Raw genomic sequence first — 21,806 nt, forward strand, 5'->3', positions numbered from 1 at the left:
TAAATAAATTCTAGCCAGAATAAATAATAAGTTGAAAAAATGAAACCATCATAATATAAGAAGCAAATGTAGGGGTATGTTAACATAATTGTGGTACAATGAAGGACTTTGTAATCATGATGCCAACATCGGAAATCATAAAGAAAAGGATTGATATACTTAGCAAGATAAATATTATAAGCAAAAAGTTCTGACATCCATAATCACATTTAAAAGGCAAAAATTAAACTGGAAAATACATTGTTAATATTCTGATCAGCAAAATAAAATGGGTCAGTGCAAGATTTTCTTTCTCTCAGATGCAAAAAGGCTACGTGTTGTATGATTCCTTTTATAAGAAATACTCAGAAAATACAAGTTTGCATTGTCAGAAAGTAGACCTGTGGTTGTCTAGGTTTGGATGTGAGAATGAGGGTTGATTACAAATGGGCTCAAATAAATTTTTTGAAGTGATGAAAATATTCTAACATTGGATTTTAGTGATGGTGATAATTGTACAACTCTATGAAATTTACTAAAAATCATTGAATTCTGCATTTACAGTAGATGAATTTATAATATGTAAATTAAATCTAAAAGTGCTCATTGCGAAGGCACATATTATTTCAATTCGCCTTAGGGAAACACTGGGCAATGCTATAAAGATGATTTAGTCTATTCTTCTTAGATTACAGATGTGGAACTAAAGCACCATGAACTAAATGTTTTGCCTGAAGTCACAAAATCACCCAGTAGAAGATCCAGGGCTTTCACCCAGTTTGTCTGACTACTACTCTGGTGTTTATCACATTATACCATACCATATGTATTTATTACAATACATTTATAATTTTATAATCTAAATTGATTAGAATTTCAATAAAATAAAAACAATCATGTACTTAATTATAATTATGAATTGTTGCAATAATCAACATTTCTAAATGTGAGAGATCATTATTGTGGTAGATAAGTGTTCCTTGTGATGACTCAGTGTGGGAATTTCTTTAGTTGGAGGCATTAAAACTTTAAAAAAAAGATAAAAGATAATGGGTGTTGGTGAGGATATAGAATAAAGGGAACACTTGTACACCATTGTTCAGAAAGCAAATTGGACAGCCATTATGGAAAACAGTATGAAGTTTCCTCAAAATCTTAAAGACAGAACTACCATGTAGTTCTATCTAGTAATCCTTCTAGTAATCTAATAATCCTTCTTCAGGATATATAATCAAAGGAAAAAAATCATCACCTCAAAGAGATATCTGTGCTCCCACATTTCCTGCAGCATAACTATTAGCCAAAATATGGAAGCAACCTAAGTATCTGTTGACAGATGAATGGATAAAGAAAGTGAGAAAAAAATATATTTATATATATATATATATAAGAATTATATATATGTAAAACACATATAATATTTATATATATATATATATCTCCTATATATAGGAATACACCATACACACACACACACACACACACATGAATTTATTCAATTTTTTTGAAAGATTTTATTTATTTATTCATGAGAGAGAGAAAGAGAGAGAGAGAGAGAGAGAAACACAGGCAGAGGGAGAAGCAGGCTCCGTGCAGGGAGCCTGATGCGGGACTCAATCCCAGGACTCCAGGATCACACCCGGGGCCAAATGCAGGAGCTAAACCGCTGAGCCACCCAGGGATCCCAAATTTATTAAATCTTAAATAAAGGAGATCTTGCCATTTACAATGACATGGATGAACCTGGAAGTTACTATGTTAGATGAAATAAGCCAGGAACAGAACTAAAAATACCGCATGATCTCACTTATATGTGAAATCTTAAAAAGTCAAATAGAAGCAGAGAACAGAATGATAGTTATCATGCTGGGGAAGTCCAGAAAATGGGGAAATTTGGTCAAAGGATACAAATTTGTGATTACACAGGATGTATAAATTTAGAGAATTAACGTACAGCATTATTATTACAGTTAACAATTCTATATTGCATACTAGAAATTTGCTTAAAGTAGATTTTAGGTGCTCTAGTCATACACATAAATGATAACTATGAGAGGAGATGGATATGTTAATTTGTAAAATAATTCATTATGTGTGTAAATATATAAAGTATAATAAAAATAAATCAAAATAAATCCATTTCTTTCCAAATGTTTAACCAAATGTTTTGAAGACTTTAGATTTGAAATGCAATTAGCTGAAAAGCAAGTAAAAATCCATCAAATTTACAAAAACTTTTATTAGTAAGTGCAGCATATTAAAATACCTTGAGAGCTTCCTTCAGACAAACAGATAGATACTTCATCATTTCTTTCATTATCTTCTCCTACTTCAGGACCAGCTTCCTCTCCTGATGTGAGTGCAGACAAAGAACCAGGCTCAGGCTGCTCAGAAAAATCAGCAGGGCCTCCTCTTGGAGGAGGAACTTCAATCCCCATTAAACGATATTTCCTTCTTCGATTCCCAATCCAAGTCTTTTAAGAGAAATAAAAACGGAGTTTTTGTAAATATTGAACCTTTAGCAGTTCTAGCCATTAAAATAATAAATGGATGCTGCATAAAACATGATTAAAAAGAAACCGGTACCTAAAATAATAAAATGTATTTATTAGTCAATAAACAAAAGTTAATTATGCTTTTACTTTTAAATATATTATTAGCAGAAAGATAAACTTTATCTAAATATTCAGACTTTCAAGCAACATGCAGTCCCTTGTAGAACACTTTTTTTACATTTTTGAAATTGCTTATTTTATTGATTTTATGTAGTATAATGTATCAAAATGTCCAACAATGTTGAATAAAGGACTAATAAAAATTTATAAGCAGATGTTTATTTTTATGAAGCAAACGTAATTCAAACAGAACAACCTTGAGAGGAAATTAAACAAAACATATTTAAATTTCTGATAAATGATAAATAAATAACAATATTAATTTGTTACAAAGTATTTCTCTTAAATAAATTATTATATTTTTTAATTAGTCAAAATTCATAAATACTTAATATTTCTGTAAAAATAATCCACCATATCTTTCAAACAAAACATAAATTGATTCTTTTCCTAAAAGGACTAGACATATAAGAATAACTGCAGTTCATATTTCATTTTCATTCTTGCTTCCATGGTAAAAATGTAACTTCTATTAACTTTGACTCTTTAATAGTTACTTGGGTATTTCTAGTATTCTAAAATGTTATTTCATTGGATCCAGAACAAAATTTTAAAACTTTTTATATCAAAATATTTTGAGTCACAGGAAGTTGCAAAGGTAAATCTCCTTCACTCGATTTCTCCAATTTATGTTTTGTATAATTATATTACAATAATTAAAACAGGAAATTGATAATGCATGATATGTATGTACACTTCTATGTTCCTTTATCACACTATTCTTCTTCCTCTTTTTAAGAGTTTATTTATTCATGAAAGACATAGAGAAAGAGGCAAGAGACATAGGCAGAGGGAGAAGTAAGCTCCCTGCGGGGAGCCCAATGCAAGACAAGATCCCAGGACAATGGGATCAAGACCTGAGCCAAAGGCTCAATCACTGAGCCACCCAGGAGCACTCTTCCTCCTCTTTTATCTACCATTCCCATCCCCTGGCAACCACTAGTTTGTTTTTCACTTCTGTGGAAATTTCAAGAATGTTATATAAATGGTGTCATACAGCATGTGATTTTTTTTTAAGTTGACTTTGTTCATTCAGCATAATTTTCTGAAGATTTTTTCAAGTTGCATGTAACAATAGTCCATTCCTTTTTATTGTTAAGTAGTATTCCATAATATTTATGTGCTATTTTTCCATTGTATTTGCTATGTTTGTTTAATCATTAATTCATGAAAGGGCACTTGGGTTATTTCTCAGCTGGGGCCCTTAAAGCTCCTATGAACAGTAATGAATAGTTTTTGGTGCAGATATAAGTTTCTATTTCTCTAGAATAAATGCTCAAGAATTCAAATGCTTGGACATATGGTAATTACATGTTTAGTTTTAAAAAAATTGTCAAATTGTTTCCAGAAAGGTTGTACCATTTTACATTTTTACCGGCAATGTATGAAAAATCCAATTTCTTGGCATTCATGCCAGCATTTTGGTATTCTCAATAATGAAAAAATTGGCTGTTCATTTTTGTGTGTGCAGTGATATAGGTCATTGAGTTCTTAATTTGATTTCCAATGGCTAGTGATGTTGAAAATATTTTCTTGTGCTTATTTGCCATCTATATACTCTCTTCAGTGAAATGTTTGTGTATTTTGCTCATTTTCTAATTAAACGTTTTAAAATGTTGAGTTTTAAGCTTTATTTATTTTATATTAAGTTATTATCAGATATGTAATGTGCAAAAATTTACTCCCAGTCTGTAGCTTTTATTTCCCTCATCCCAGTCTTTTGCAGAAAAAAAAAAGACTTTTAATTTTGATGAAGTACAAGCTATTGCTTTTTTTCTTTTATGGATTGTACTTTTAGTATCCTTTCTAAAACTATGTCACCAAGTCCTAGGTCTTAAAGATCATCCCCTATTTTTTTTTACTTTTTTACATTTTAATCTATGATCCATTTTTAAATCATTTTTGTTTTTTTTCAGTTTCAAATTTTATTTCAGTAACTTAAATGTTGAAGAAAATGTGTATTTCAAATTTTTAATTAAACTCATTTATCTAAAACATGCTTACACACAGGACAGATACAGGATTTCAAGTAACTTATGGTAGAGTTCACTGTCCATTTAAAAGTATGCTTCTGGGGATCCCTGGGTGGCGCAGCGGTTTGGCGCCTGCCTTTGGCCCAGGGCGCGATCCTGGAGACCCGGGATCGAATCCCACGTCAGGCTCCCGGTGCATGGAACCTGCTTCTCCCTCCTCCTGTGTCTCTGCCTCTTTCTCACTCTCTATGTCTATCATGAATAAATAAATAAATCTTTAAAAAAAAAAAAAATAAAAATAAAAGTATGCTTCTTTCTTCCACAAAAACTCTGCGTTGAAAAGCAAACAAAATTTTCTTTTATACTGCGTAAGGGCTAGATGCAAAGTTCTGATGCAAATTTATTACGCTGTCAACTCTGATGCTGAAGCTGAGAGGCAGAGATGTCCATAGTTCGGTTAAATGATGCAAATATAAAGCTTCTGTTTCTCTTAAATATAAATTAGAAGACTTCATTCACGGTCTCTCTCAGTAGTACCAGACTTGGTTCCCATACGCAGTCACTTCTTTCCTTTTCCTTTTTTCACTTCCCTCTCCTTGCTGAAGACTTTCGTCCCCACCTCCTGTTTTTTGTGTCCTTGTTTTTAGTTTAGGTATCATTTCTGCTGCATACAACATTACTGACTTACGTGATGGGAACTGTACGACACAGAGGCTGCCATCTTCCTGTTTGAGTTGGACCCGGACTCTGCCTCTGTACTGAACATCACGATTCCACTCTCTAGAGTACATTTTATTTTTCTCAAGGAATACATTAAGTCCGACTGCTGAGCACCCATCTTGAATCTCAGTAGCTTGCTGATGGGGATGCGCCGGCCCTTGGTGCTGGTCTTCTTGTTGTTCAGATACGCAGGATAGATACAGAAGAACCTGTTCTGCTTGGCTGGGGACTGCGCAGCGGTGCACGCCATCTCCGCCCAGGGACCGGTACGCACAGGCCCTTTAAATCATTTTTGTATAAGGTGTGAAACTTGGATCAAAGTTCTTTTCTGTTTTCTATGGATATCAAAGTGTTCCAGAAACACTTTTTGAAGACTTCTCCATTAAATTGCTTTTGCATCTTTGTCAGAGATCAACTAAGCTGTTCATACTTGTGCAGGGCTATTTCTGGGTTTTGTCATCTGTTTCACTGATGTGTATATGTATCTTCCTGTGAATACCACATAGTCTTGAAATTATATAGATGGATTTCTTCCACTTCATTCTTTTTTTCTAGAATTATTTTAACTATACTAGCATGTTTCCTTTCCATATGAATCTTGGAATTTTCTGGTCTATATCAATCAAAAATATTGTTGAAACTTTTATAAGAATTATGTTAAACCTGCACATTAATTTTGGAAAAATTTACATTTTTACTATGTTGAAAGTCTTTCAGTCCATGAACACAGATGTCTTTCCATTTATTTAGAATTTCTTTGATTTCTTTCATCAATGTTTTGTAGTTTTCAGCATAAAAGTCCTATACATGTTTTGTTAGATTTACATTAAGTATTTGACTTTTTTCAGTGATTGAGAATAGTATTATATGTTTTATTTCAGTTTCAATATGTTCATTTTTACTGTATAAACAAGCAGTTCATTTTTGTATGTTGATCTTGTATCCAGAGACCTTACTAAATTCACCAGTGCATTTTGGAGAGATGGCACTCTCTCAGAGGACAAAAGTAAAAGCAGAGTTGACTTTGAGCTGCCCTGTTCATTAGCATAACAACAGAGGCACCTGTGGAAGGATATAACCTGGAAGTCAGCTTTTGGCTGCACTTAATCATAAACTTTGAGCCCCTGAACAGTTGTGAAACTGCTTTTCTGGAACAAACTTATACTAGCCACAGCAAGGCAAGACTCTCCCCTAGTCTGAGTCCCTAAATTGGGAGTTTCAAATCCCAGCTGGCATGCCTGAGACAAAACACAGGAATGGAGATTGCTTACTTACAGACAGGGTAAAAGAGGTGTTCTGACAGAGGCCTGGGACACAAAAGTGGAGAATGTTCACTCTTCTGTGAAGGCTTCCCGAACAGTGGCAGGCATGAACTTGCCTCTCCAGAGACAAGAAAGCCAGTTGACATATTTGCCCATGTTAATCAGCACAGATAGACTTCATTGAACAACACAGTACCCCCAGTGAGCCACCTACACCACGCCCCACCCCACTGTGCCCTGCAGGTGCATCTTTACTAGGACAAATCAGCCTAAGAACCAGAGCAGAAGGCCCCTCCCCCAGAAGACCAGCACAAAACTCCCACATACACCAAGTCTACTGATCATAGAGTGCTGCAAAGCTTCAGCTCTAGAGGAAATACGACCTAGCTTTTCTGACAAGCAGGCCAAAACACATTTAGTTAAAATTTGCCACACACTGGAGAAAGTCCAAACACCCTATTGCAGGCAAGGAAAAACTCTGCACAGGATGGGTCTGAGGGAAGGAGCAGAAGAACAGCAGAGTGCAAAGAGCATACACCAATAAAACTTTCTCAAGTGCCAGGTCCTGAACAGTGTATCACTTCTTCTTAATATAGCCTTTATTCTCAGGAGCAGGAAACATAATAGGCTTTCCTAACACAGAGAAAGCAGAAATATTGGTGAAATGCCAGGATGGATGAATTCATCTCAAATGAAAGAACAAGAAGTCATAGCCAGGGATCTAATCAAAACAGATGTATGTCATATGCCTGGGCAAGAATTTAAAATAGTAATCACAAGGACACTAGCTGGGCTTGAGAAAAGCATAAAAGAAACTACTAAGTCCATTACTGCAGAGATAAAAGAACTAAAACTAGGCAGGCTGGAATAAAAACTGCTATAAACAAGATGTAAAAGCAATTGCATGTAATGACAACAAAGATGGAAGAAGCAGAGGAACAAATGAATGATATGGAAGATAAAATTATGGAAATAATAAGCTGAAAAGAAGAGGGAATGAAAAACATTAGATCACAAATGTAGACTTAGGGAACTCAGTGAATCCTTAAAGCATAATAACTTATATAAAATAGGAACCCCAGAAAGAGAAGAGAGGGAGAAAGGGGCAGAATGTTTATTTCAGCAAATTGCAGCTGAAAACTTCTCTTGAAATCCAGGAGGCATGGAGAACTTCAATGAAAATCAATAAAAGCCAGTCAATACCAAGACAAATCATAGTAAAATCTGCAAACTACAAAGATAAGGAAAGAATCCTGAAAGCAGTAAGGGGAAAAAGTCCTTAACTTATAAGGCAAGACAAATAAGTTTTGAAGTAGACCTCCCAACACAGAAAATTGGCAGGACAGAAGAGAGTGGTAAAATACATTCAATGTGCTAAATGGGAAAAATACACAGTCAAGAATACTTTATTCAGCAAGGCTGTCACTCAGAATAAAAGGAGAGACAATTTCTTCTTCAAGAACCCTCCAAATTAGAGGAGTTCATGAACACTAAACCAGCCCTGCAAGAAATATTAAAGGGGATACCTTGAGTGGGAAAGCAAAGACTATAATGGAACAGAGAACACCTCCAAAACACCAAATTTATGGGTAATACAATTGGACTAAATTCATATCTATCGATAATCATTCTGAAAGTAAATGGACTAAATGCTCCAATCAAAAGACACAGAGCATAACAATGGGTTAAAAATACAGCATCAGTATTTCATAAAAACCCTCAACACAGTAGGGATAGAGGGAACATACCTTAACTTCATAAAGGTTATGTATGAAAGACCCACAACTAATATCATCCTCATTGGGCAAAAACTGAGAAATTTTCCTCTATGGTCAGGAATAAGACAGGGATGTCTACTCTCACCATTGTTATTTAACATAGAACTACAAGTCCTAGATTCAGCAATCAGACCACAAAAGGAAATAAAAGGCATCCAATTCACCAAGGAAGATGACATGATACTCTATGTAGAAAACGCAAAAGACTCCAAAAAATTTCTATAACTGATACACGAATTCAGGAATGTGGCAGGATATAAAATCAATGTACAGAAATCCGTTCCATTTCCATGCACTGATAATGAAGCAACTGGAGGAGAAAGGAAGAGCTAAAAGACCTGTTTTTTGAAAACTGTAGAACACTGATGAAAGTAATTGAAGAGGACACAAAGAAATGGGATTATATTCTATGCTCATGGAATGGAAGAAAAAATATTGTTGAAATGTATATACTCCCCAAAGCAATCTTCATATTTAATACAATCCTTATCAAAATACCACCAGTATTTTTCGCAGAGCTAAAACAATCCTAAAACCTGTATGGGACAATGTTGAAAAAGAAAAGCAAAGCTGGAGGCATCACAATTCTGGACTTCAAGCTATATTACAAAGCTGTAGTCATCAAGACAGTATGCTACTGGAATAAAAGCCGATACGTAGATTCACGGAACAGAATAGAAAACCCATAAACAGACCCTCAATTCTTTGGTCAACTAATCTTTGTCAATGCAGGAAAGACCATCCAATGGGAAAAAGTCTCTTCAAAAATGATATTGGCAAAACTGGACAGCAACATGCAAAAGAATGAAACTTGATCACATTCTTTTACCATACACAAGAATAAATTCAAAATGGGTGAAACGCCTAATTGTGAGACCAGAAACGATCAAAATCCTAGAGGAAAACACAAGCAGCAACCTCTTTGATCTTGACTGCAACAACTTCTTGCAAGACACGATTCTTTTTTTAGTATTTTTTAAAATTTTTATTTATTTATGATAGTCACAGAGAGAGAGAGAGAGAGAGAGAGAGAGAGAGAGGCAGAGACACAGGCAGAGGGAGAAGCAGGCTCCATGCACCGGGAGCCCGATGTGGGATTCGATCCCGGGTCTCAAGGATCGCGCCCTGGGCCAAAGGCAGGCACTAAACTGCTGCGCCACCCAGGGAGCCCGCAAGACACGATTCTAAAGGCAAGGGAAACAAAAGCAAAAATGAACTATTGAGACTTCATCCAGATAAAAGTCTTCTATACAATGAAGGTAACAATCAACAAAACTAAAAGACCACCTAAGGAATGGGAGAAGATATTAGAAAATAGCACTTCAGATAAAAGGCTAGTATCCAAAAATCTATAAAGAACGTATCAAACTCAATACCCAAAAATAAATACTCCAATTAAGACATGGGCAGAAGACATGAGTAGACATTTTTCCAGAGAAGATATGCAGATGGCTAACAAACACATGAAAAGATAATGAGCATCAGTCATCACTAGGTAAATACATCATAATTATGAGATACCACCTCACAACCTGTCAGAATGGCTAAAACTAACAACATAAGACACAACAGCTGTCAGAAAAAATGTGGGCAAGGGGAACCCTTTCATACTTTTGGCAGGAATACAAACTCGTGCAGTCTCTCTGGAAAACCATGTAGATTCCTCAAAAAGTTAAAATTTGAATTACCTTTTCATCCAGCAATTGCACTCCTAGAATTTACCCAAAGGATGCAAAAATACTGATTCAGAGGGGCATGTGCATTCCTATGTTTATAGCAGCATTATCAACAATAGCCATAGCATGGATAGAGCAGAGTTCTCCATTGACTGATGAATGAATAAAGCAGATATAGTAGTAAGACAAAATCATAGAGGAACACAAACCATAAGAAACTCTAAACTATAGGAAATGAACTGAGGATAACTGGAGGGGAGGTGGTTGGGAGGATGGGGTTACTGGGTGATGGGCATTAAGGAGCGTACTTAATGTAATGAGCACTGGGTGTTATATACAACTGATGAATCATAAAGTTCTACCTCTGAAACTAAAACAAAACAAAACAGAAAGATGTGAGATACATACGCACATATGCACACACAGAATGAAATATTACTCAGCCATCAAAAGGAATGAAATCTTGCCATTTGCAATGACATGGATGGAGCTAGAAAGTATTATGCTAAGTAAAATAAGTCTGTCAGTGAAACCAAATACCATATAGTTTCACTCATACATGTAATTTAGGAAGCAAAATAGATGAACACAGGGAAGGGGAAAAATAAAGATTGAGGGAGGCAAACCACAAGAGACTCTTAAAAATAGAGAACAAACTGAGGGTTGATGGAGGGGTGTTTGTGTGTGGGATGGGCTAAATGGATGACGAGTATTAAGGAGGGCACTTGTTGAGGTGAACACTGGGTGTGATATGTAAGAGAGGAATCACTAAATTTTACATATGAAATGAATTTTACCATATATGTCAACTAACTAGAAATTAATTTAAATCTTGAAATACAATTAATTTATTATTGAAGTAAAATTGGCTTGTAATGTTACATTACCTTCAGGTATACAACATATTGATTTACAATTCTGTACAGTCCTCAATGATCACTAAGATAAATGTAGTAATTGGTAATATATATATATATACACATACATATGTTATATATAGTAAACACCAAATTTTATTTTATATATATATTTTTACTACTTTTTTCTACAAACTTTTTATTACTGAAGTGAAATTGACATATATATATATTTTTTTCTATATCAAGGTTTATTTTTCCACTGAATTGCCATGTAGTTTTGTCAAAGGTAAATTGACTATATTTATGTGAATTTACTTTTAGGCTCTTTATTCTTCTCTATTGTTTATTTTTTTTATACATTTGCCATGCCACAATGTGTTTTTTTTTTCAACTAGACTCTCTGCTATGAGAGTTAAATTTTTTTTTTATTGGAGGTCAATTTGCCAACATATATAGCATAACACCCAGTGCTCATCCCGCCAAGTGCCCCCCCTCACTGCCCGTCACCCAGTCACCCCAAACTCGGGCCCACCTCCCCTTAACTACCCCTTGTTAATTTCCCAGAGTTAGGTGTCTCTCATGTTTTGTCACCCTCACTGATATTTTCACTCATTTTTTCTCCTTTCCCTTTATTCCCTTTCACTTTTTTTTATATTCCCCAAATGAATGAGACCATATAATGTTTGTCCTTCTCCGATTGACTTATTTCACTCAGCATAATACCCTCCAGTTCCATCCACGTCGAAGCAAATGGTGGGTATTTGTCGTTTCTAATGGCTTAGTAATACTCCATTGTATACATAGACCACATCTTCTTTATCCATTCATCTTTTTTTAAAACTTTATTTATTTATTTATAAGTATTATAAGTATTTTTTTTAATTTATTTCTTCAGAGAGAGAGAGAGAGACTGAGAGGCAGAGGGAGAAGCAGGCTCCATGCAGGGAGCCTGACGCGGGACTCGATCCTGGGTCTCCAGGATCAGACCCCAGGCTGCAGGCGGCGCTAAACCGCTGCGCCACCAGGGGTGCCCTCCATTCATCTTTTGATGGACACCGAGGCTCCTTCCACAGTTTGGCTATTGTGAACATTGCTGCTATAAACATTGAGGTGCAGGTGTCCCGGCGTTTCATCTGTATCTTTGGGGTAAATCCCCACCAGTGCAATTGCTGGGTCATAGGGCAGATCTATTTTTATAACTGTATTTTTTTAAGATTTTATTTACTCATTCATGATAGACATAGACAGAGAGAGAGAGAGAGAGAGAGAGAGAAAGAGACACAGGCAGAGGGAAAAGCCGGCTCCATACAGGGAGCCCGATGGAGTCCCGGGATTGAGACTGCAGGATCGAGCCCTGGGCCAGAGGCAGGCGCCAAACCGCTGAGCCAGCCAGGGATCCCCCAGATCTATTTTTAACACTTTGAGGAACCTCCACACAGTTTTCCAGAGTGGCTGTAACAATTCACATTCCCACCAACAGTGCAAGAGGGTTCCCCTTTCTCCACATCCTCTCCAACATTTGTTGTTTCCTGTCTTGTGAATTTTCACCATTCTCACTGGTGTGAGTTTTGATTTGTATTTCCCTGATGGCAAGTGAGGCGGAGCATTTTTTCTTGTGCTTGTTGCCATGTCTGTGTCTTCCTCTGTGAGATATCTGTTCATATCTTTTGCCCATTTCATGATTGGATTGTTTCTTTGCTGTTGAGTTTAGTAAGTTCTTTAGAGATCTTGGATACTAGCCCTTTATCTGATACGTCATTTGCAAATATCTTCTCCCATTCTGTAGGTTGTCTTTGAGTTTTGTTGACTGTTTCTTCTGCTGTGCAGAAGCTTTTGATCTTGATGAAGTCCCAATAATTCATTTTTGCTTTTGTTTCCCTTGCCTTCATGGATGTATCTTGCAAGAAGTTGCTGTGGCCAATTCAGAAAGTGTGTTGCCTGTGTTCTCTAGGATTTTGATTGAATCTTGTCTCACATTTAGATTTTTCATCCATTTTGAGTTTATCTTTGTGTATGGTGTAAGAGAATGGTCTAGTTACATTCTTCTGCATGTGGGTGTCCAATTTTCCCAGCACCATTTATTGAAGAGACTGTCTTTTTCCCAGTGTTTTAATTAGTGTAGCTTTTGTTAAGTTTTGACGTTTCGTAGTTTCAGTCCTCTGTTCATTCTTTTTTTTAAGATTTTATGTATTTATTCATAGACACACAGAGAGAGGCAGAGACACAGGCAGAGGGAGAGAAGCAGGCTCCATGCAGGGTGCCCGATGTGAGAGAGCATGACCAGGGAGGAGGAGCAAAGAGAGAGAGAGAGAGAGATAAGAGTTCCATGGGCACTTAAAAGAAATGTGTATGCTACTTGTTTGGTTGTGTTCTATAAATGTCCATTAGATCCTGTTGATTAAAGGTAGTTTTATCTTTGGATGCACACAAAGCTGTACATAATTGAAGTATATAATCTGATGGGCTTGAAGAGAAGTATACACCTGTGAAACAATCCCCACAATCACAAACCTCTACATCATTACCAAGTTTCCTCTTATTTTTACATTTGTATTATTATTATTATTACTACTCGTAGTAGTAATATTTGATAATAACTAACCCCTTTGACAGATTTTTAAGAATACAATACAATATTTTTTACTATAGGGGTACCATGCTGTGCCTATTTCTAGGACTGATGGATCATATGGTAATTCTATTTTTAGTTTTTTTGTGGTACCTCGATAAGGTTTCCCATACTGACTGCACCAATTTAAAGTCCCATCAACAGTGTACAAAGGTTCCTTTTTTTCCACATCCTCTCCAGAATTTGTTATCTTGTACTTAATTGCTAATAGTCATCCTAGTAGGTGTGGGGTAATACCTCATTATGCTTTTAATTTGCACTTACCTGATGAATAATGATATTGCATACCTTTTCATATATTTGTTAGCCATTTGTATGTCTTTGGAAAAATGCCTATTCAGTTCCTTTGCCCATTTTAAAATCAAGTCACCTATCTCTCTATCTATTATCTCCCCATGTATCATTTATATATCATATATATTTTGACAGAATTACATAAGGGAAAAAAGTCTAGGTTTTCTACTTGGTTTTCATTGCCACCCAATAGAGGAAAAGATTTTTTTTGACTTTTGGTTGGATATGGAATTCCAATATCTCTACTATATCTCCTCTAACACTACCTCAATGATGAATGGGAAGAAGTCTTCATTAACTTTAAATGGGGGTGGGGGTGAAAGCCCTCTACTGACATGACAGAGAGAAAGGGAAGGAGAATTTTTTTTTAATTTTTATTTATTTGTGATAGTCACAGAGAGAGAGAGAATGAGGCAGAGACACAGGCAGAGGGAGAAGCAGGCTCCATGCACCGGGAGCCTGACATGGGATTCGATCCCGGGTCTCCAGGATCGCGCCCTGGGCCAAAGGCAGGCGCCAAACCGCTGCGCCACCCAGGGATCCCGGGAAGGAGAATTTTTAATGCCCACCTCTGCACACTTTATTCTCTGACACCACTCTGAAAATGGTTGGGCCATCTAGTAGCCTGGTGAGAGCACAAGACTAAGCCCTTCACTTAGTCATTTCTGATAGGGGTTTGGATGCAGATTTTTCTGTGGTATTTGGCTGGAAAGTTATTGTCTAAACGTTTACTCTTGGTAAGCTGTCCTTTTCCTGCTTCTCTGTCTGGATAGAACAAACTTTTTTGGGAGGAGAGGGATTGTTGTTATTTGCACCCATGGGTATTTCTGGATTGCCAGCTTCTTTAATATCCAATATGGGGTATATGAGGGAAAAAGAGAACCCAAGGAACTCATCATCACTGTGTGATTTCTTAGTTCCTTTGGTTTCTAGCAGATGTGACTTATTTCCTCTCTTCACATTCTTCTTAGGTATCTTTTATATATAATGGTGAGGAATTTTTGTTGCAGATAGTGGGGAGAATAAGGAGAATTTTGTCTACTCCATCTTTTTGGAAGCAGCAGTCTAAAACCAATTTTTTATTTTTAAAAATGTTTTTATTTATTTATGATAGTCACACACACACACACACACACACACACACACACAGAGAGAGAGAGAGAGAGAGAGAGAGGCACAGACACAGGAAGAGGGAGAAACAGGCTCCATGCACCGGGAGCCCGACGCGGGATTCGATCCCGGGACTCCAGGATCGCGCCCTGGGCCAAAGGCAGGCGCTAAACCACTGCACCACCCAGGGATCCCTAAAACCAATTTTATTTTCAAGTTTCTTCTGTATTTTTTTAAAAGCTGATTTTATATGACTAGAATTTATAAGCTTTATAGTTTTGCCATACCAATCTACAAAATAGAATTGGCATGACAATATACAAAGAAAATATATTTCTTAAAACTTCTGTATTCTCTTTCAGTGTGGAAAGCCATTCAATATTTCATAGTATCCACTCTAAATTTGATTATGGTACCCTTTCTTTTTGTACCAAGCAGTATTTCTTCCATTCAAGGCCTACATAAATACACATGAATATATTCTCTAATATAACTTATTTATTTTAAAGACTATTTATTTGAGAGAGAGAGAGAGAGAGAGAGAGAGAGTTCACCTGTGTGCACATGTTCAGTAGTGGAGGGAGGGGTAGAGGGTGAGAAAGAAGGACAAACAGACTCCACGCTTAGCACAGAGCCCAGTGCAGGGCTTGATCTCATGATCAAGCCACCAGGAGCCCCTCTAATATAAAGAATAAATGAAGTTAATTTCATACTTGGTATGCCTTTGCAAAGAAAATGCAGAGCAAAACAGAAATATTCAGGTAGTCAAAGAAGACTAGATCTTCTATATATTTGTTGGAGGCCATTTTCCTTCAAATTCAGAAAATGTAGTTCCTTCAGTGCTAAATGTGATGCCTGAAGCACATGGATTGTTTTGTAGACTCCCAAGTGAAAATTACCCAGTAAAAACGAATATATATATATATATATATATATATATATATATATATATAATAACATATATAATATATACATTATATATATACTTTTCTAATATCCTTGATAGGAAAAGTACTAGTTCTAAGAATATGGTTCCATTTCAATTTTTATTATATGGTGTACTGAAATGAAATACTAGAATTCCAGAACAAACAAAAAGCAGCAACTTCTTAATAAAACTCTAGTAAATTGTTATGTACTTTCACTATTTTTTGGTCTATGAATACTGATGTTTCTCAAATTCTAAATTCAGAAACTTATCACTTATAAAAATCCCAGTTACTGATGCTTGTGAAAATAATGGTGTGGGAAAAAGAATGAAGATAAGAGTTTCTTCACAATGTTTCCTGTTTCCTTTGATCATAAAAGTTTGGGAAGAGAAAAGAAATTAATAACCAAAGTTAAAACATACTTAGATAATAATACACTTATACATGGTGACTTAAATGTAGCACAATATTTATGCTCCATATGTGGGAGCTGCCAAGTATATCAATCAATTTATAACCAAAGTTAAGACATACTTAGATAATAATACACTTATACTTGGTGACTTCAATCTAGCTCTTTCTACCCTCGATAGGTCTTCTAAGCACAACATCTCCAAAGAAACGAGAGCTTTAAATGATACACTGGACCAGATAGATTTCACAGATATCTACAGAACTTTACATCCAAACGAAACTGAATACACCTTCTTCTCAAGTGCACATGGAACTTTCTCCAGAATAGACCACATACTGGGTCACAAATCAGGTCTTAACCGATACCAAAAGATTGGGATCATCTCCTGCATATTCTCAGACCATAATCCTTTGAAATTAGAACTAAATCAAAAGAAGAAGTTCGGAAGGATTTGAAGCACATGAGGGTTAAGGACCATCCTGCTAAAAGATGAAAGGGTCAGCCAGGAAATTAGGGAAGAATTAAAAAGATTCATGGAAACTAATGAAAATGAAGATACAACCGTTAAAAATCTTTAGGATGAAGCAAAAGGAGTTCTGGGGGGGGGGATATACATAGGAACACAAGCATCCATCCAAAACAATGGTAAGAACTCAAATGCAAAAGCTAACCTTGCACCTAAAGGAGCTGGAGGAAAAACAGCAAATAGATCCTACACCCAGCAGAAGAGAGTTAATAAAGATTCGCACAGAACTCAATGAAATAGAGACCAGAAAAACTGTGGAACAGATTAACAAAACCAGGAGTTGGTTCTTTGAAAGAATTAATAAGATAGATAAATTCTTAGCCAGCCTTATTAAAAAGAAGAGAGAAAAGATTCAAATTAATAAAATCTGTCTTTCCAAACAGCTTTAGGAGAATAGGTATGGTTTCTTCTTTAAACGTTTGATAGAATTCCCCTGGGAAGCCATCTGGCCCTGGACTCTTGTGTCTTGGGAGGTTTTTGATGACTGCTTCAATTTCCTCCCGGGTTATTGGCCTATTCGGGTTTTCTATTTCTTCCTGTTTCAGTTTTGGTAGTTTGTGGCTTTCCAGGAATGTGTCCATTTCTTCTAGATTGCCTAATTTATTGGCGTATAGCTGTTCATAATATGTTTTTAAAATCGTTTGTATTTCCTTGCTGTTGGTAGTGATCTCTCCTTTCTCATTCATGATTTTATTAATTTGAGTCTTCTCTCTCTTCTTTTTAATAAGGCTGGCTAATGGTTTATCTATCTTATTAATTCTTTCAAAGTACCAACTCCTGGTTTTGTTGATCTGTTCCACAGTTCTGGTCTTGATTTCGTTGAGTTCTGCTTGAATCTTTATTAACTCTCTTCTTCTCCTGGGTGTAGGATCTATTTGCTGTTTTTTCTCTAGCTCCTTTATGTATAAGGTTAGCTTTTGCATTTGAGTTCTTTCCAGTTTTTGGATGGATGCTTGTATTGCGATGTATTTCCCCCTTAGGACTGCTTTTTCTGTATCCCAAAGACTTTGAACGGTTGTATCTTCATTCTCATTAGTTTCCATGAATCTTTTTAATTCTTTCTAAATTTCCTGGTTGACCCTTTCATCTTTTAGCAGGATGGTCCTTAACCTCCACGTGTTTGAGGTCCTTCCAAACTTCTTGTTGTGATTTAGTTCTAATTTCAAGGCATTATGGTCTGAGAATATGCAGGGGACAATCCCAATCTTTTGGTATCGGTTCAGACCCGATTTGTGACTCAGTATGTGGTCTATTCTGGAGAAAGTTCCATGTGCACTTGAGAAGAATGTGTATTCAGCCAGCATCACCTTAATTCCAAAACCAAAGACCCCACCAAAAAGCAGAATTATAGACCAATATCCCTGATGAACAGGGATTCAAAAATTCTCAACAAGATACTGGCCAATAGGATCCAACAATACATTAAGAAAATTATTCACCATGACCAAGTAGGATTTATCCCCGGGTCACAAGGCTGGTTCAACACCCGTGAAACAATCAATGTGATTCATCATATCAGCAAGAGAAAAACCAAGAACCATATGATCCTCTCATTAGATGCAGAGAAAGCATTTGACAAAATACAGCATCCATTTCTGATCAAAACTCTTCAGAGTGTAGGGATAGAGGGAACATTCCTCAACATCTTAAAAGCCATCTACGAAAAGCCCAGAGCAAATATCATTCTCAATGGGGAAGCACTGGGAGCCTTTCCCGTAAGATCAGGAACAAGACAGGGATGTCCACTCTCACCACTGCTATTCAACATAGTACTGGAAGTCCTAGCCTCAGCAATCAGACAACAAAAAGACATTAAAGGCATTCGAATTGGCAAAGAAGAAGTCAAACTCTCCCTCTTCGCCAATGACATGATACTCTACTTAGAAAACCCAAAAGTCTCCACCCCAAGATTGCTAGAACTCATATAGCAATTTAGCAGTGTGGCAGGGTATGAACCAATGCCCAGAAGTCAGTGGCATTTCTATACTCTAACAATGAGACTGAAGAAAGAGAAATTAAGGAGTCTATTCCATTGACAATTGCACCCAAAAGCACATGAGACCTGGGAATAAACCTCACCAAAGAAGTAAAGGATCTATACCCTAAAAACTACAGAACACTTCTGAAAGACATTGAGGAAGACACAAAGAGATGGAAACATATTCCATGCTCATGGATTGTAAGAATTAATATTGTGAAAATGTCAATGTTACCCAGGGCAATTTACACATTTAATGCAATCCGTATCAAAATAACATGGACTTTCTTCAGAGTATTGGAACAAATCATCTTAAGATTTGTGTGGAATCAGAAAAGACCCCGAATAGCCAGGGGAATTATAAAAAAGAAAACCATAGCTGGGGGCATCACAATGCCAGATTTCAGGTTGTACTACAATGCTGTGGTCATCAAGACAGTGTGGTACTGGCACAAAAACAGATACGTAGATCAATGGAACAGGATAGAGAATCCACAATGGACCCTCAACTTTATGGTCAACTAATATTCGACAAAGGAGGAAAGACTATCCACTGGAAGAAAGACAGTCTCTTTAATAAATGGTGCTGGGAAATTGGACATCCACATGCAGAAGAATGAAACAGACCACTCTCTTTCACCATAAACAAAGATAAACTCAAAATGGATGAAAGATCTAAATGTGAGACAAGATGCCATCAAAATCCTAGAGGAGAACACAGGCAACACTCTTTTTGAACTCAGCTACAGTAACTTCTTGCAAGATACATCCATGAAGGCAAGAGAAACAAAAGCAAAAATGAACTGTTGGCCTTCATCAAGATAAGAAGCTTTTGCACAACAAAAGAAACAGTCAACAAAACTAAGACAAGCTACAGAATGGGAGAAGATATTTGCAAATGACCTATCAGATAAAGGACTAGTATCCAAGATCTATAAAGAACTTATTAAACTCAACAGCAAAGAAACAAAGAATCCCAATCATGAAATGGGCAATAGACATGAACAGAAGTCTCACAGAGGAAGACATAGACATGGCCAATACGCACATGAGAAAATGCTCTGCATCACTTGCCATCAGGGAAATACAAATCAAAACCACAATGAGATACCACCTCACACCGGTGAGAATGGGGCAAATTAACAAGGCAGGAAACCACAAATGTTGGAGAGGATGCGGAGAAAAGGGAACCCTCTTACACTGTTGGTGGGAATGTGAACTGGTACCACCACTCTGGAAAACTGTGTGGAAATTCCTCAGAGAGTTAAAAATAGATCAAAGCCCTGGTGTCCATTGAAAGATGAATGGATAAAGAAGATGTGGTATATGTATACAATGGAATATTACTCAGCCATTAGAAATGACAAATACCCACCATTTGTTTCGATGTGGATGGAATGGAGGGTATTATGGTGAATGAAATAAATCAATTGGAGAAGGACAAAGATTATATTGTCTATTTCATTTGGGGAATATAAAAAATAGTGAAAGGAAATAAATGGGAATGGAGAAAAAATGAGTGGGAAATGTAAGAGAGGGAGACAGAACATGAGACACTCCTAACTCTGGGAAATGAACAAGGGGTAGTGGAAAGGGAGGGGGGTGGGGGATTGAGGCGACTTGGTAATGGGCACTGAGGGGGGCACTTGATGGGACAAGCGCTGGGTGTTATGCTGTATGTTGGCAAATTTAACTTCAATTAAAAATATGTAAAATAATAAAAAAGAGAAACTAATGAAATAGAAACAAAAAGAATAATAGAATAAATCAATGAAACTAAGGGCTGGTTCTTTGAATATTTAATAAGATTTTTAAACCCCTCCTCAGACTTATCAAAGAGAAAAAAGAAAGGACCAAATAAATAAAATCATAAATAAAAGAGGAGAGATCACAAGATGTTGCTTGTCATCAACATCAAAGAAATGCAAGCAATTCTAAGAACACATTTTGTGCAATGATATGCCAACAAATTAGGCAATCTGGAAAAAAATGGGTGCATTCCTAGAGATGTATAATCCACCAAAGCTGAAATAGGACGAAATAGAAAATTTGAACTGACCCATACCCAGCAAGGAAATTGAAGCAGTAATCAAAAACCTCTCAACAAATAAGAGGCCAGGGCTGGATGGCTTGCCAGGGGAATTCTACCAAACATTTTAAAGAAGAATATATACCTATTTTTCTGAAGGTGTTTCAAAAAAATAGAAAGGAAAATTTCCAAACTCTTTCTTTAAGCCCAGCCTTACCGTGGTCCCCAAACCAGACAAAGTCCCCACCAAAAAGGAGAATTACAGACCAATATCCCTGATGAACTCGGGTGCCAAAATTCTCACCAATACAGTAGCCAATAGGATCCAATGGCATATTAAAAAGGATTCTTCATCATGACCAACAGGGATTTATTCCTGGGCTGCAAGGTGGTTCAACAACTGCAAACCAATCACTGTGCTATGGTACATTAGTAAAAGAAAGTATAAGAACCATATGATCCTTTCAATAGATGAAGAAAAATCATTTGACAAAGTCCAACATCTTTCCTTTATAAAAACTTTCCACAGTGTAGAGATAGAGGAAGCATACCTCAATATCGCAAAAGACATGTATGAAAAGCCCACAACAAATATCATTCTCAATGGAGAAAAACTGAGAATCTTTCCCCTTAAGTCAGGAGCATGGCAGGAATGTCTACTATTGCCAATGTGTTCAACATAGAACTAAAAGTCTTAGCCTCAGCAATCAGAAAACAAAAAGAAATAAAAGGCATCTGAAATGGAAAATAAGAAGTCAGACTCTCACACTTTGCAGATGACATGAATCTCTATATGGAAAACTCAAAATAATTCACCTCAAAGTTGCTAGAACTCATATAAGAATTCAGCAATGTGGCTGGATATAAAATCAATGCACAGAAACCAGTTGCATTTTTATACACTGAGACTGAAAAGAGAAACTAAGGAGTCAATCTCATTTACAATTGCACTGAAAACCATAAGATACCTAGG

General features: G+C 36.4%; 1 protein-coding gene across 6 annotated transcripts in view; it reads right to left on the reverse strand.

Annotated features, from left to right (window-relative positions):
- The window catches only part of HDX (highly divergent homeobox), a 280,805-nt gene that overhangs the window by 106,397 nt on the left and 152,602 nt on the right, over positions 1 to 21,806 (reverse strand). For all 6 annotated transcript variants that reach the window (XR_005386374.1, XR_005386375.1, XR_005386377.1 and 3 more), the window contains exon 6: positions 2,246 to 2,453. Coding sequence is in view for 1 of the 6 variants with exons in the window: in XM_038587792.1 (XP_038443720.1) it covers positions 2,246 to 2,453 (208 nt within the window). In the remaining 5 variants the exon portion in view is untranslated. The remainder of the gene's footprint in view (positions 1 to 2,245; positions 2,454 to 21,806) is intronic.

This window comes from Canis lupus, chromosome X (assembly GCF_011100685.1).
Source record: "Canis lupus familiaris isolate Mischka breed German Shepherd chromosome X, alternate assembly UU_Cfam_GSD_1.0, whole genome shotgun sequence".
NCBI lineage: Eukaryota > Metazoa > Chordata > Mammalia > Carnivora > Canidae > Canis > Canis lupus.